Source organism: Columba livia, chromosome 25, assembly GCF_036013475.1.
Source record: "Columba livia isolate bColLiv1 breed racing homer chromosome 25, bColLiv1.pat.W.v2, whole genome shotgun sequence".
Taxonomy (NCBI): Eukaryota; Metazoa; Chordata; class Aves; order Columbiformes; family Columbidae; genus Columba; species Columba livia.
The window spans coordinates 4,318,147-4,332,744 of record NC_088626.1 but is presented as its reverse complement, the minus strand read 5'-3'; the positions used below and the strand labels follow the sequence as shown (position 1 = coordinate 4,332,744).

The window sequence follows — 14,598 nt, the reverse complement described above, 5'->3', positions numbered from 1 at the left end:
GATACATTTTTGTCAGTGTGAGGGGTGACACTTGTCAACAGACCATCTTTTGAGCCAAACCCCTCAATTCAAACCCATAGGATGCTGAGAAACTTCAGACATCTGAGCCACAATGTACCTACTGGAAGTGGCTTCATTCCCTCCTCTAACATTATCCTGGTGGAACACCACGGGTTTCAGTGGAGTTTCTCTCACTTGCTTTGGCACAAAACATCAGGATAATCAATCCAACACACCTGGTCCAGGCAGGCATTCAAACACAACTTCTCAGCCGTAGCACCAGAAACTCTTGAGATTACAGACTTGGAAATGAAGAAATGGCCACGTTTTTCACACATCTGCATTCCTTCTCATAACATAGGCACACACATAACGCAAACTACCTGATTTCTATAAACAGATCAAGCTTTTTCTATCATGGTCCAAGAGGGAAAAAAAGAGATTCCTTCCATTTTTAAGTGCTACGCACTTCTAAGAGCAACTGAACACTCCGTAATTTGGCAACATGGATTGGTTAGTTTGGACAAGTCCAGAGATGGGGAGAGTTCAGTCCGCCCTGCCTTTGAGCCTGTATGAACTTTCAAAGTTCAAGCCTTACCAAAATCTTTATTTTCTGTCTTGCTGCCCAGATCTGGAAAGGCTTTTGGTCCACAAACAGCACAGATCTTTTCATTCTCTCTTTTGGATTCTTCTAGTTACAGCTGTTTATGCACGAGACCCTCGCTCTGGGTACTGGAGGCAGAGAAGCAAATGGGATCTTTGTGCCATCTCACACAAGTGAGAATCACAAGGTCCTGGATGCGAAAGGCTCATTTTGCACAAACAGAAACAGTTACTCAAGTACCACAAAGCAAATGCCATTACAGGGAAGCCAGTGAGGATGCGGCCCACGCTGGCACGGAAGACTCGAGTCCGTCACGTTTTGTTTCGGGCTGCACCTCTCGCCTTCCCTCTGCCTCGCCAGTTGACACACATGGACCTGCTGAACGCAATCAGCTGGGAACACGCTTGGCCAAGCAAAACGCTTCAGCCAGTTTAGCTTGGCAAGACCCAAGTGTTTGTTCATGTGTGCTGCAATTGTTTTGATAACCCCAAGCCATTTCTGTGATTGCTGCTGCAACTGTATCTCCTGTCCCTGTGTTTGAAAGAGGAAAAATAGGACTGTTCAGCGACCATATCTGCTTGCTAGGTGAGGAATATCTGAGGGTTTCTTCATATTGCTGTGCTATAAAAACCTTACAGTGTGGCCTTTTGTTTTCAAGCAGTAAAGGTGTGTGGGATGGAGAGGCGGCCACCGGCTTTTCTTGGCGGAAGAAAACTCGAAAGTAGTTGTCAGCACTTCCACGCACTTAGCTGCGAAAATCCAGGACAGCAAAGTAATTCTTTGCCTTTCTATCAATCACCTTTCATCACGGATCCCAACATACACGTGACAGACACAGTTGTGTTAGCTGACCCAGCCCGATGTCACAGCTGTTTCTGATGAACACCCCAGCTAAAAGCACAGGAATGCTATCAGACACCTCCAAGAAGCTCAAAAGCCTTGGTGTGATGCTACCCTGAAATTTCTGTAGCTGTTCAGGCATAAGAGAGCACATGTTGAACCCAAATTCTGCAGATTCCAGGAATGTGTCTAGGATGTTTTGCCTCCTGGGAGACCAGAAAACTCCACCAGTTGATCGTGTCCAACAAGCACATACTCAGTGGCTGTCTCTGGAGTTTTATATGATAAATAAGGGCAATGTGTTTCTTGTCAGCTAACTGCGCTAAGGTGGAAGAGATCATAATTGAAAACGAGGGCTACATGAGAAAAGAGTTAAAAATAAGAAATAAAGGACTTTGCTTCTAATTTAGACTAAAATTTGGGAAGGGACCATGGAGTTAACTGAGCAGATTTTCTTGTCCTTAATTTGCCTTCACTCCTCTGGAACACATATTTTTGCTATTCTAATAAGCAGCGGGTCTGGTTTTTTTTATAGCATTCACTATGACCCATTTGACCCATCTATTTTTTTTACCCTTACACATTTATAATTTTTACCTCCAAGTCCCATGACAGAGTTTCATAGCTTAGTTATGAGCTGGGTAAAGGAACATTTCCTTTTTATTTGTTTCATATCTGCCGTGTCTTTTAAGTACCCATTAAATCCTTGGAGATCTGGTCTACACTTCAAAATCTCTAATACAAGCAGGGGACTGTCCCTGTTTCTTCATCTCCAATACATTCTTCTTCCTAGACATATCAGTAAGGGGTAAATGAAGTTCAATAGGAAAGCTAATACATCCTTTTGAGTTAACCTCTCTTGTCAGCCTGGAAGCAGATCCAGGAACCTCAATTTTAACTCATTAAAACTAGAAGACAAGGCTGTTTCACACCAAAGACTTCAAGGTGATGTGCACAAAGATCATAGCACATGTCAAAATCATTCACTTATGAAAGACACGACATCATGGAGCGAAAAAAAACCCTTCATTTAATTAACTCTGGTACAGTTTGGAACTGAATGGGGCTGACACGCAGTTCTCCAGGGAATGCATGAAAAAAATGTAGCATCTGCAAAGGTCATTCCCTTTCCTAGGCAATTCCACTTACACAGATAAACCGGGCCAGAATCAGCGGGGTTTGCTCCAAGTGGCTGACCCACTTTCTTTGGAAGGCTATATAAATGCAATTCCTTCTCTGGACTAAAGAAAAACATCACAGTTACTTCAGCTATACGCAGAATGCCGTGCTTGCACGCACTGATTTGAGTGAGTTTTCTCGTTAAGTAAGATAATGTCCCAAAGACCTATCTCTCATTAGCTGGGCTGAGCCAACTCCTGCTGCAAGGGGAAAGAGGCGGCCAGGGAATAAACAGAGGAAGAATTAGTTTTTATCGAGTTAATTACTCCCCATGCAGGGCAAAGAACAACTGTGCCTCTGTCTGCTGTGGTCTGGAGCAAAGGGTGCTGAGCGTGGTCACGATTAACACCACTGGTCTATGGATCTGGCCCTAAAGAAATGCATTAGCGTGTCAAATGGTTTGTGAATCTGAAGTCTACGTGTTTCATCTGAAGGCAAATGTCTCCCTTCTAACTTTCCAAAAAGGAAACTCCAGGAAGATCTTTCAGTTTGGACACCCCAGAACTGATGGATGCTTTGGAGAATGTGGCTCTAACTTTTTGGTAATGACAAATCCCAGCAGCATGTCAAACACCCCAGTTTGGCATCTGGCACGCACACTCTTCTACTGACCACGCTGTGCATCTTCTGGATCCATGTGAGTCTGCTTAACGACCGCCAGTTACAGAGCATTATATCCATATCTAAGCCATTGTGATCTAACTGACAGGAGGCTGAGATGAGCAGTGAACTGCTACGGATACTCTGGATGATTAAAAGACTTGTCTTTAGCCTCCTGCTGCCCTTTGTGCAATTGCAAAGTCAGGTTCTGTTATTTATACTACCTTAAATCTGCAGCAACAGCATTGTTTTGGATTGACTGTGCAATACATGAAGACACTCCTTTGTGCTGGCATGCACAGATTCAGAGCTTGGATCTCACACAATATAAGGCTTCAACAAATTCAGTGAAACTGTACCGCATTACTCCAGGCGAGTGCTGGTCTCAATAGCTCAGATAAGCTGGGGAATGACCTATTAGAGAGCAGCGTAGGGGAAAGGGACCTGGGGGTCCTGGGGACAGCAGGGTGACCATGAGCCAGCACTGGGCCCTTGTGGCCAGGAAGCCAATGGTACCTGGGGTGGGTTAGAAGGGGGTGGTCAGTAGGTCAGAGAGGTTCTCCTGCCCCTCTGCTCTGCCCTGGGGAGACCACACCTGGAATATTGTGTCCAGTTGTGGCCCCTCAGTTCCAGCAGGACAGGGAACTGCTGCAGAGAGTCCAGCGCAGGGCAACAAAGATGCTGAAGGGAGTGGAGCATCTCCCGGGTGAGGAAAGGCTGAGGGAGCTGGGGCTCTGGAGCTGGACAAGAGGAGACTGAGGGGGGACTCATTCATGTTTCCAGATATCTAAAGGGGGAGTGTCAGGAGGATGGAGCCAGGCTCTTCTCGGTGACAACCAGTGACAGGACAAGGGGCAATGGATTCAAACTGGAACACAGGAGGTTCCACTTAAATTTGAGAAGAAACTTGTTCCTGGTGAGGGTGGCAGAGCCTGGCCCAGGCTGCCCAGGGGGTTGTGGAGTCTCCTTCTGTGCAGACATTCCAACCCGCCTGGACACCTTCCTGTGTAACCTCATCTGGGTGTTCCTGCTCCATGGGGGGATTGCACTGGATGAGCTTGCCGGGTCCCTTCCAACCCCTGACATCCTGGGATTCTGTGATTCTGTGAGATCCAAACCAAGCGCAGTGCAGCGTGGTCCACAAGCACCTTCTTGCCTGCACGTTTGTGTCTCTCTCTTTCTCTGGGTTTGCCGCAATAATGTTTCAGACGACTCCTGAACTTGCATTCTCTTCTCCCAAAATCATCATAACTGCAGAAAAACTGTGTCTCACGCACATGGGAGCAGGTGGGAATCAGAATACGTGGACCCTTGTAAGTAATCTCCATCGAGCCAAGATGTCCCATGTAATTTGATGACTCTCCAGGGCTGCTGTAGAGTCTATGCATTTCCTCCCCTCCTCTTCCTCCAGCTTAGCCATGATTTTCATGTGGTTTTAATATATATTTTCTGTATTTTCTCTATCCAGCTTTTTTTTTTCCATAACTTCTGGTCAGCTGCAGTACAGACTGAGAGCCAAACAAATTGCTGGGTTCTTCCACGCTTCCTTCCAGAAAGCAGCTTTCACATTAAAACTGGTGTTAGATACTTAACTAGCAGCACCTCATTTACAACCCAGCCACACCCACGCATTTAAAAAAGTGGCAGTATAAAAATGACTATGATGGTGTATATATTTTAAGTGGGCAATTAACACAGAGCAGTTTCTCATGCCCCTCGCCCCCTCAGGCCACACTGTGTGGATGTATAAGGGAGGAAAAGTTTCACGTTTACCTCATAAAACTGCAAGGAGATGTGATGTACCAGCATGTGGGGAAACACTTTGAGTCTCGCAGTCTCTGCTGCACCAGGGAGATATTTCCACTCATATCCTCTGCATTTGATCCCCTGGACTGCCCTCGAAAAGCTGCAGCCCAAGGCTGACTGTAGCCACCTCTTCAACTATGCCAGAGCTGATCTTTGATCCAGATCCTGTTCAGGTGCAAAGCAGGGTCCAAACACAACCTGCTCAGCCTGCCAAGTGTTAGTGCCTGTGGGAGACACTTGCTCAGGGTGATGCTGCATATTGGCACAGGGAAACTGTCCCAGCACAGATGAGCCTTCCAACTCTTTCATTAATTATGCTTTCACTATACACCCAAAACACATTAAGCAAGCCAATCTAGCAATGTGCCTGCAAAATCCTCCTTAAGATGGTTTTGGAGGCTTATTATCTATTTGGCTTACATCTATATTAAAATCTACTTGGTTGAGACATCAGTATGAAACCTAAGCTTTATGTCGGTCTCCTACCTGGAACAATTTCACCCTCAGAAACCTGAAGAGGCTCTTGCACACGTGGTCACTTCTATGATTGCACGGACTCCTTCACATTGCACTGTGTTCAGGAAAGAGGAGGAATGGGAAGACAGCAGCAAAATGTTCACTAACATCCAGGAGGCCAAGATCTGGCATCTGCTGGGCTGCAGATATTACCTGCTCAGGACATGCGGGGTCATCCTGTTACAGATGTGTTTATTTGCCATCACTCTTCTGATGTGTACAGTGCTGGAGTTATCAGCTCAGTAGAATTATCTTCCTTTGCTTTCTCTTGGTGTTTAATAAACACCCTCAAAACCTTTGGAAAGGTTGGCACCTGGCTCCCATGCTTGTCTAATATCCTCCCACAGATATCACTGGAAATGTTGCCAGTGCTGGTATCAGGCACAGCAAGAACCTAATTATTATTCTGATACACTAAGCAACAATTGCATCTACTGTAAGCTGAGTGGTAAATTCCAGACTTCATCCCAAAATACTTCTGAGACCAATAAACTTGGATACAGTTGGAAACAGCATTTCTTTATGGGTGCACGCCAAGGAGATGCCGGGCTCCAGATAAATCTCCAGAGTAAGTCTATTGACTTCAGTCCATTTACTCCAGGGACGAAGCTGGCTTGGTGTCTTTCCTGAAGAACTGCTGGATAATAATGATTCCTATTTAATTAAAAAGCTCACCACGAGGAATTTCAGGGTTTAGAAATGTGTTTGTCACCGAGAAACAAATTTATACTTGGGAAGAAAAAAGTTTGTTGTGTGTGTTTTTGTTGTTTTTTTCTTTTCCCCTTGGACACATAACACAATTATCTCCGAAACGTCCCTGGGCTTGAATCCACAGCAGTGTCCCTGGGTCTGTGGTTTGATTATTAGAGGTTATTGCTTGCCTGTCTCTCTTGTTTGTTGTGCAAGCCAGTTCCTCTGCCCTTAATTCACTCTGTGCTTCTGACAACATTACATTCCTTAATGTGCCGTTACCAAACGAGTAAATAAGCGCTGCTCTGCTCTCTTTCTCCCCACCCCAAGCCAAACAGGCTGGGTACCCCTCTGTGGATTTATCTTTCATTTTACAGAGTCTTTGGGTAAGCAATACACAGTGAGGTGTCTGCTGATCTGCTGCCAAACACGCCAGATTGCCAACCCGGAGAGATGCAAGAGATTTCATACAGGATCTTGAATTAAAAATCTTTCCAGCAAGTAGAGGGATGTGTTTGACTTACATTTGGAAAATATCAGTGAGATAGTCCCCACCTGGAGGCCTTGCTGAGTGGGGAATGTGGGAGGTAAAGGAGGAGAGAGGGTGAGGAATGACTTTTATCTACAACCCTTTTTTTAAGTACAGAAATTAAATCTGGAAAATATTAAGCTTCTAAAGTTCCATGTGGACAAGAGACTCCCTGTCTCTGCTGCACCCACCTTGCTTATCTGGCCTGTGTTTCTCACACTTGAAGAACGCTGTTATATGAGCACTCTCTTCACATCCTTCCCCTGCAGCCATCCCATCCCAGCCTCACAACACGCACCTCCACATCCCCTCTGCTCCATGCCCTGCTGCTTTCATTTATGCTTTTCCCTGTCAGCTTCACCTTTCTACTGTAACAGAACCTTAACATGGCAGCATCACTTAGATCCTTTCTTCTCTATCACCTTAACACTCCACCAAATCCCATAGTAAACATCTGCACATCTCCATCACCTTCAGTGCAGATGTGCCAACAAAGAACCTGGCCCAGCTTCTCTGGGAACGTGCCATCTAGTTTAGACAAATAACTCCGAGCAACCTACCACACTGCTAATCCTTTGTCCATTTTTAGAACCCATTCTTTTATTGTTCTGAAAAACCCAAATAAATACTTTTTCCCTTCTGGTTTTCATCTCAAGACAGAAGTGCCAAACGACTGTGAGAAGAAGCATTTTACCCAAGCATTTCCAGCCAAAACCAGAAACAGACAACCAAGATTTTTTTCCTGCGAGATTTCCTTCTTGGTTCTGGATGGAGAAATACATCTCACCACAAAGACTCATCCTCAAATGTGACGGCCCTTGCAGCTCGTGGCTCCGAAGCTCTCAGCACCAGATTGCAGGTTGGGTACAACACGGTGCAAATTTACAACACTGAGTGATTTAAAATCAGCCATGACAGTGACCCAGAAACTGGGGCCAGTTTGGGCAGTCTTAAAAGAAACATCTGAAACATTACACACAGTCACCAAAACCAGGCTCTAATTCTGCTGACATTTACACATGTCTAATTTCTGTTCTATATTTGTAGCACAAACAAGACCCAAAGCAAGAGCAGAGCTTGGAAAAGGTGGCCCTGGGTGATGGATGATCCACAAAGATGCACAGGGGTATGACAGGACCTTGCAGACAAACAGGAGGGCCAAGTGTGAGAGAAAAGCTTGTCTCAAGTCCTGTGATTTCCTTCTTGCCTCCCTTGACCTCTTCCTTCACTCTTTTCTCCTGATTTCTGTCTGGCTTTATTAACTCTGCGACTGTGCTTTTGAACCCCACAGAATACTTTGTGAAAAACCATGGAGGAAAGACATTGCTCAGTGAAGCACAGTCACACCTCGACTGAAAGTGTCGCCTGGATATTTCAAAGTGCTTTTCAGCCATGGTGAGCCAGGAAAAAAAGTTAATCTTGCAAAAATGTGCATGATTAGAAATGTCTTTTCCTTGTAGCTGAGGCAGAACAAGGACTCGAGCCTGGGTTGTGTGCCTACAGGAGCCTGCAGCATTGGGACACTAACACTAAAATCCAGAAAGGCCATTCCTTCCTAAAAGGGCACAGCGACTAACACGTTTCTGCAAACCATTTCCTTTTTGCAATCCATAAATAAGATTACAAGGCTCCTGACTCGGTCTGTATGTTAGCAATGTTCCTATTTCATGGGTATAATCCAAAGGTCAAGCAAGTGTAATAAACGCACAAAACAGTGCCAGCAATTGAAGAAACGCTGTCTTGTTCAAGGACCAGTCCTTTGCTCTTTCTTACTGGAAAACTTTTGTCTCCTTCCCACTCATTTCTTACATCCAGGCAGTGCTGAATTGCTGTTTTGTGCTAGTGATCTCTGTCACTTACCACCGTGCAGCAGAGAGGCCAGAACCACCAGAGAAGAGCCAAGGCCAGCAGGAGGAAGAGGATCAACAGCGCAATAGCCAAGATGGTCCCATCAGACTGGAAGAGAAACACAGAGCGTGTGAGCACCACAAACACAAACCTCTCCAGGACACCTCCCCTGTGAGTCCTGCTTGCAGGCAGGTGCTTGTCCCACGTGCCACTGCCATGTGCCACTGTTTTTCAGACAAAAAGCAATTTTACTCCCTCCTCATACATTCAAATGTGACATTTGCCCCCTTGCCCCCCCCCATCAGTGGTTGAGACCTCTAGTTCACTGCTGAGGGGCTGTAGGTTTTGTCTCAGCTTTCTGAACCTCACAATTATGTAAAACACTTATTTCACTTCAGATCAAAACTAATGTAACATTCTCCTCAGAGTATTGTGAAGACTGAAAAAAGCTGTTTCAAAAGAACTCACAACAACATGCTTCATTGCAGTTTAAGCATTCTCCTTTCTTTGCAACTCTTTCCCCCTCTTGCAGCATAAACTTGAAAGTGATGCTAGAATTAAAATTGGCTCCAAACAGAAAACTTGGAGCACGATCTCTATGGGGCCACGACTGGGGTCATCCTGCTCTTGTGAGCAGTGCTGAGTCAGGGCAGTCCAGCCATGAGCTTTTCAAGGAGATTCCAACATACACCCCATGGCAGCAATACACAGGGTTTATCCACATAAAACTCTAGAAGGTCCCTCTCCTCCCTAAAGAGGATACTCCCCCATTTAAAAAGGCGTTTGCAATTCGCTGATATTGATTAATGATGCAGAATACTGCAGGAGCCAGCTCCATCAAAAGCAAACGTGCACTATTTGCTGTTGCTCAGATTTAAGCCAAAGCAGATGTTGTTGGCACCCTGAGCCGTGCCAGCTCCCTGGCCCGCTGCTCCCGGGGTCACCCCGTTCTCCAGTCCTGGCTTCAGCCTCTGAGACGTTCTCGGTGTGAGAGCCAGACGTTTTACAACCCCAGCCAAGTGTCAAGAGCACAACGCCAGATGAAGGACACATTCAAGAGCAGACTGACCTGCAGCACGGGGAATTTGGGTGCCTGCTTAAGTCAGTGTAATTCAATGGCCAGACGATTTCCCATCATACCAGAATGGGAAGAGTAATGGAAAAAACAATCAGGTTTAGAGCATTTTCCAAACTCTCTTCTGGTGTAGAAGGAACTTCTGGAGAACTTGGATCAAGACAACCTGATCTTTGACACTTGGAAACAAAAGAGAGGGAGTCCACATAGGAGAAGAATTCACTCAAGACATCTCTGGAAATGGAACTTGGACCCCAGCACAAAATGAAAGCTCATTTGAGAAGACAGAGCTGTACATTTGGTGCCGTTCCTCTAGACCGACAGCATAAAGTCCCATCCATCATCTGCAAAATGGAACCTGCTGATATTCAAGGCTTTAGAGAATGTGACCCCGACTCTTTGTTGCCATGAAACTGAAGAAGAAATAAGGCTCTTTAGGTCAAAGTGTTATCTGCCCCTTTCGCCCCTATATTGAAACAAACATGTTATCATTATGAATACTCTAAAATCAATTTCCAAAAACACAAAACAAATTAAAGCCGCCTTTTAACTGTTTTGTTCTGAACATATTTTTTTAACCAGCATTTAATCTTCTGGAAGATATTATAAAATATATCAAGAAATCTGAAACAGGACACATTAGAGGCATTTCCTCGTATATAGGTAGGTGTGTGTGCATCTCTCTCTCTCTCTATGCTTTTATTCAGGAGTTATTGTGGAGTGGTTACAGACCGTGAGGAGCCAGCCTGTGAGTGGGGGAATCCTTGTGTCACCAGACAAAGCCTGGGCCACCTCTGGGGCTGTAAGGACTCCTGGAGAGAAGAGGAGAGGAACGGCAAAGTCTGATCCAGTCAATGGTGTGGGCTGGTGCTTCACCCAGAGGTGCTGGACACTGGAAAAGGCTCCTCAGGGAGATGTCACAGCCCCAACCTAACAGTGTTCAAGAAGACTGAACAATGTCCTCAGACACACGGTGTGAACTGTGGGGGTTGTTGCTGGAGGAACAGGAGTTGGATTCGACGATTCCTTCCAACTCAGGACATTCGATGACTCTATTTCCTTAAATCTACCCACAAACATCCAGCTGTGTGCTGTCCTACAAAGCAACGTGCTCCTCCAAGGCATGGATGCAATCCCTGGGAAGCACCTAATGAAAATGTTGGTATAAACCAGGTGTGGGCACATTCAACAGGGAACAGGGATGACCGCTCCACTGACAGTCGTCCACAGCGGAAATGACTCATCCTCCAGAGTTCTTTCACCATTGCGTCCTGAGATCGCTGCTCACCACCAAGCTCCTAAAGTTTTGCCCCAGGAAGCATGTACCCAATCATGGAGACAGAGCTAAGGCAGAAACTGTCATCTGAAGCCTCCTATTTCACCTTATTCTTCCTCGATGCTTTCAACATAGACACAAACGTAAGTTAGTTCATAGACACAAACGTAAGTTAGTTCATAGACAAACATAAATCAGTTCATGAGCATTTCAATGGAACTATGGCTTATTTCTGAGGGTTTTCCAAAAAAATGCTACTGTGCACCAAGAGACATTTTTCATTGTGATTTCTCCTCCCAATCTTATTATTTTTGTCTAAGATTTTATTTCCTAGTTTGCTGCTTTACTGCACCGGCATTTGCAGCATACATCAGCTATTCCAGAAAGGTAACCTGGAATAACAACCCCAAAGTGCACAAACCCTCCAAAGCTGGAATACTGATGTTCAGGAGTGATGAATGAAGTACTAGGAGCATCTAATAAATGGGAGCTTGTACTGTGGCTGACAAATTAATGCACTGCTGATTTATAGGGGGAGGGAGGTGGGTAGCGTGCATGTTTGTTACCACAGTGGTAAATGGATTTAACTTTAAGCATGTGTTTAAATGTGCTGACTTCATGCTGTGCCTAAGAGGGATGGAATTCTGCTAAATTCATGCATCAAGCGCTTGGCTTTAGCGAAAGGGTTTAGTCCTAATTCCTGCAGACTTCAGAAAGCCTGAATGCTCTGTTTAATCTGGTTCTGCACTCACTGCTCCATCAAACCAAAGTGATGTGCCCTATCAGCTACTCTCAGGACCACAATCTATTAGTCCCCTGTGCTGGGCAGGAGAGCTCGTGGGAGCCCCCCCAGCTGTCACCTGCAGCAGAGGACACACGATACGCAGCCCTGCCATGTCACCTCCAGGCTGGAAAGCTGACGGCATTACTGCAGAAACACCTGCGCTGCTACCAGGAACGGAGAACAGCGGCGCAAATGCAGCCGAACGACCAAGTCTCGCTTCAGAGGGACTCTGCAGCAACAGCAACTTCAATAACACTTAGTACTGCTAAACCCTGGGTGCTTCACAAAGAGGAGAAACGTGGTTATGTCGTTCCAGAGACAGGGAAGATGTGAATGTCTCCTGTGTCCTGTACATTAGAAAAAAATTCTTGTTACATTTTCCAAGCAGAAAGAGCAATAACGTGCTGAAAGCGTTCAGAGGTGCTAGTAGGAAAAGAATGAAGTGCTTTTAAAAAAGCTTTATGGAAATCTTGACTACAGTTTTCAATAATATTTAAAATCTGACAGAAGTTTTCTCCCTGGAGAGAAGGAGAAACGCTTTTAATGTCCTGTAGTCAACAGCGGGGGGAAGAAAAAGGATGATCCTGCGTTTTCACACCAGAGAGACCCAGGCCCCTTTTATTGTGAAGGCAACATTTCTGCCCAGCTCTCTTGGGGACTCTCCCATCACAGCAACTGATGTCTACCATTTATTTTATCACACACAGGAATTTTTTTAATATAACAGAAACAATCTGGTCTAATTTCTAAAAGGAAATGAAAACTCACTGAATGCGCTGTTCTGCAAGGCCGCTTGGATCAGCATTTACGTGAAGCTGCTGGAGTGGGAGCCAAGCTCAGCAGGGGATGGAGCAAGAAACGCCTGCTCCAGGTCACCCACTATAGGTATTCTCAGCTTCTTTTTCCAAGTTTTCTGTGCTGTGAAATGAGATGCCCCTCTGGCAAGGATCTCCTTCCCTCCTCTCCTTCTAGAGCTGCAAGATGAGAGCCTGCTTACAGAAGACTTTTCCAGCATCCTACATTATACATCTCAATGACAATGGACTCGTTGGTCCCAGCAAGAATGGGTTCACAAGGGGAAAGTCCTGCCTGACCAGCTTTATTGCTCCCTATGACAAGGTTACGCAGCTAGTCGACCCAGGGAACCTGTTGATGTGATCGTTTTGGATTTCAGCAAAGCCTCTGATGGAGTCTCTCACAGGATCCTCCTGGAGAAGAGGAGCACACGGCTGGGTAAACACTCAGTGCAGTGGGTGAGCAACTGGCTGACGGGCCGGGCTCAAAGGGTTCTGGTAAATGGGTTGTGTTGGGCTGGTGACCAGTCACTAGGAGGTTCCACAGGGATCCATCTTAGGGCCACGCTCTTCAATGTCTTCATAAATGACTCAGACTCAGGACTTGAGGGATTGCTTAGCAAGTGTGCTGCTGACACTAATTTGCGAGGAGCTGTCGACACTCTGGAGGGCAGACAGGCCCTGCAGAGGGACCTGGACAAATGGGAGAACGGGGCAATCACCAACCGCATGAAGCTCAACAAGGGCAAGTGCTGGATTTTGCAGCTGGGACACGGCAAGCCTGGCTGTACAGACAGACTGCGGGACGAGATGCTGGAGAGCAGCTCCCGTGTCCTGGGTGCATCCACACAGCATGGTCAGCCCAGCATGTCCCGCTCCGTGCTGGAGCGGCCTCACCTGGGGCATTCACTGTGTGCAGGGCTGGGGACACAGGATCAAAAGGATAAAGTTGGTGAAGGGTTTGGAGGGGACGCCGTGTGAGGAGCAGCTGAAGTCACTGGGTTTGTTCTGCTTGGAGAAGAGGAAACTAAGGGCAGAGCTCATGGGGCTGCAGCTTCACCAGGGGAGCAGGAGGGGCAGGGCTGAGCAATTCTCTCTGTGACAGTGACAGACCCCAGGGAATGGCAGAAGATCACAGAATGTGCCAGGGAGGGTCAGTGGGACATGAGGAAAAGGTTCTTCACCCAGAGGTGCTGGACACTGAACAGGCTCCCCAGGGAGGTGTCACGGCCCCAAGCCTGACAGTGTTCATGAAGAGACTGGACAACATCCTCAGACACACGGTGTCCTGTGCAGGGTCAGCAGTTGGACTCGATGATCCGTGTGGGTCCTCCCAGCTCAGGACATTCTATGATGTGCTTTACGGCCCAGTATAAACACCAGCGAAGCCTCACTTCACCACATGCTGTATAAACCCAGAGCAACCCTTCAACCCTTGTCCCGAAGAGTTCACACTCCAAACAGAGCAGGCAAACATATGGTGGGAAGGAAGAGTAATCATTAGTCCCTCTGTTACAAGGAAAGATCTTTGGTCAGGGAAAACAACTCTCTAATCCCTGATTGCTGTGTTTATGCTTAGGAAAACAAGCTGAACTTTTCCTTCAGAAAAAAATGCTTAAAGGTTTCCAGCTAAACAGAAGTGTTAGCAAGAATTCTGAAAGGCAGATACAGCAGAACTGACGGCAGAATTCAAGTTTGCCCAGTCCAGGCCTAGTGCTGCATTTTGGATCCCACACTAAATACAACAGAGTCTGGTGGGATAGTCTATGAAAAACCACAACGTGACAAAACCCTGCAGACTGATGAGCTTTCCCTCTTCAGTTGTATACACTCTTCACCGGTACTGGATTCCATAGTCTTCAGATGAGGGGCACCTCCCCATCAGAGATGTTGAGGTCCAAAGGACTTTGCCATCCTCTTTGGTTTTCTAGCTCACTGGGACATCCCATCCAATCTGGCCAAATTCTGTTACTGTTTCTGAATCAAAGCTCCTGACCCCTGAATTTCACCACCTCTGAAACAAAGGCTAAAAATAGTGGTAAGACTTCCTGCCACTG

The 14,598-nt window shown here is 46.2% G+C and overlaps 1 protein-coding gene across 2 annotated transcripts in view; it reads right to left on the bottom strand.

Moving 5' to 3' along the window:
* ANTXR1 (ANTXR cell adhesion molecule 1) overlaps positions 1–14,598 on the bottom strand; it is a 101,393-nt gene that overhangs the window by 35,737 nt on the left and 51,058 nt on the right. For both annotated transcript variants that reach the window (XM_065040687.1, XM_005512414.3), the window contains exon 13: positions 8,625–8,720. In XM_065040687.1, the coding sequence (XP_064896759.1) occupies positions 8,625–8,720 (96 nt within the window). The remainder of the gene's footprint in view (positions 1–8,624; positions 8,721–14,598) is intronic.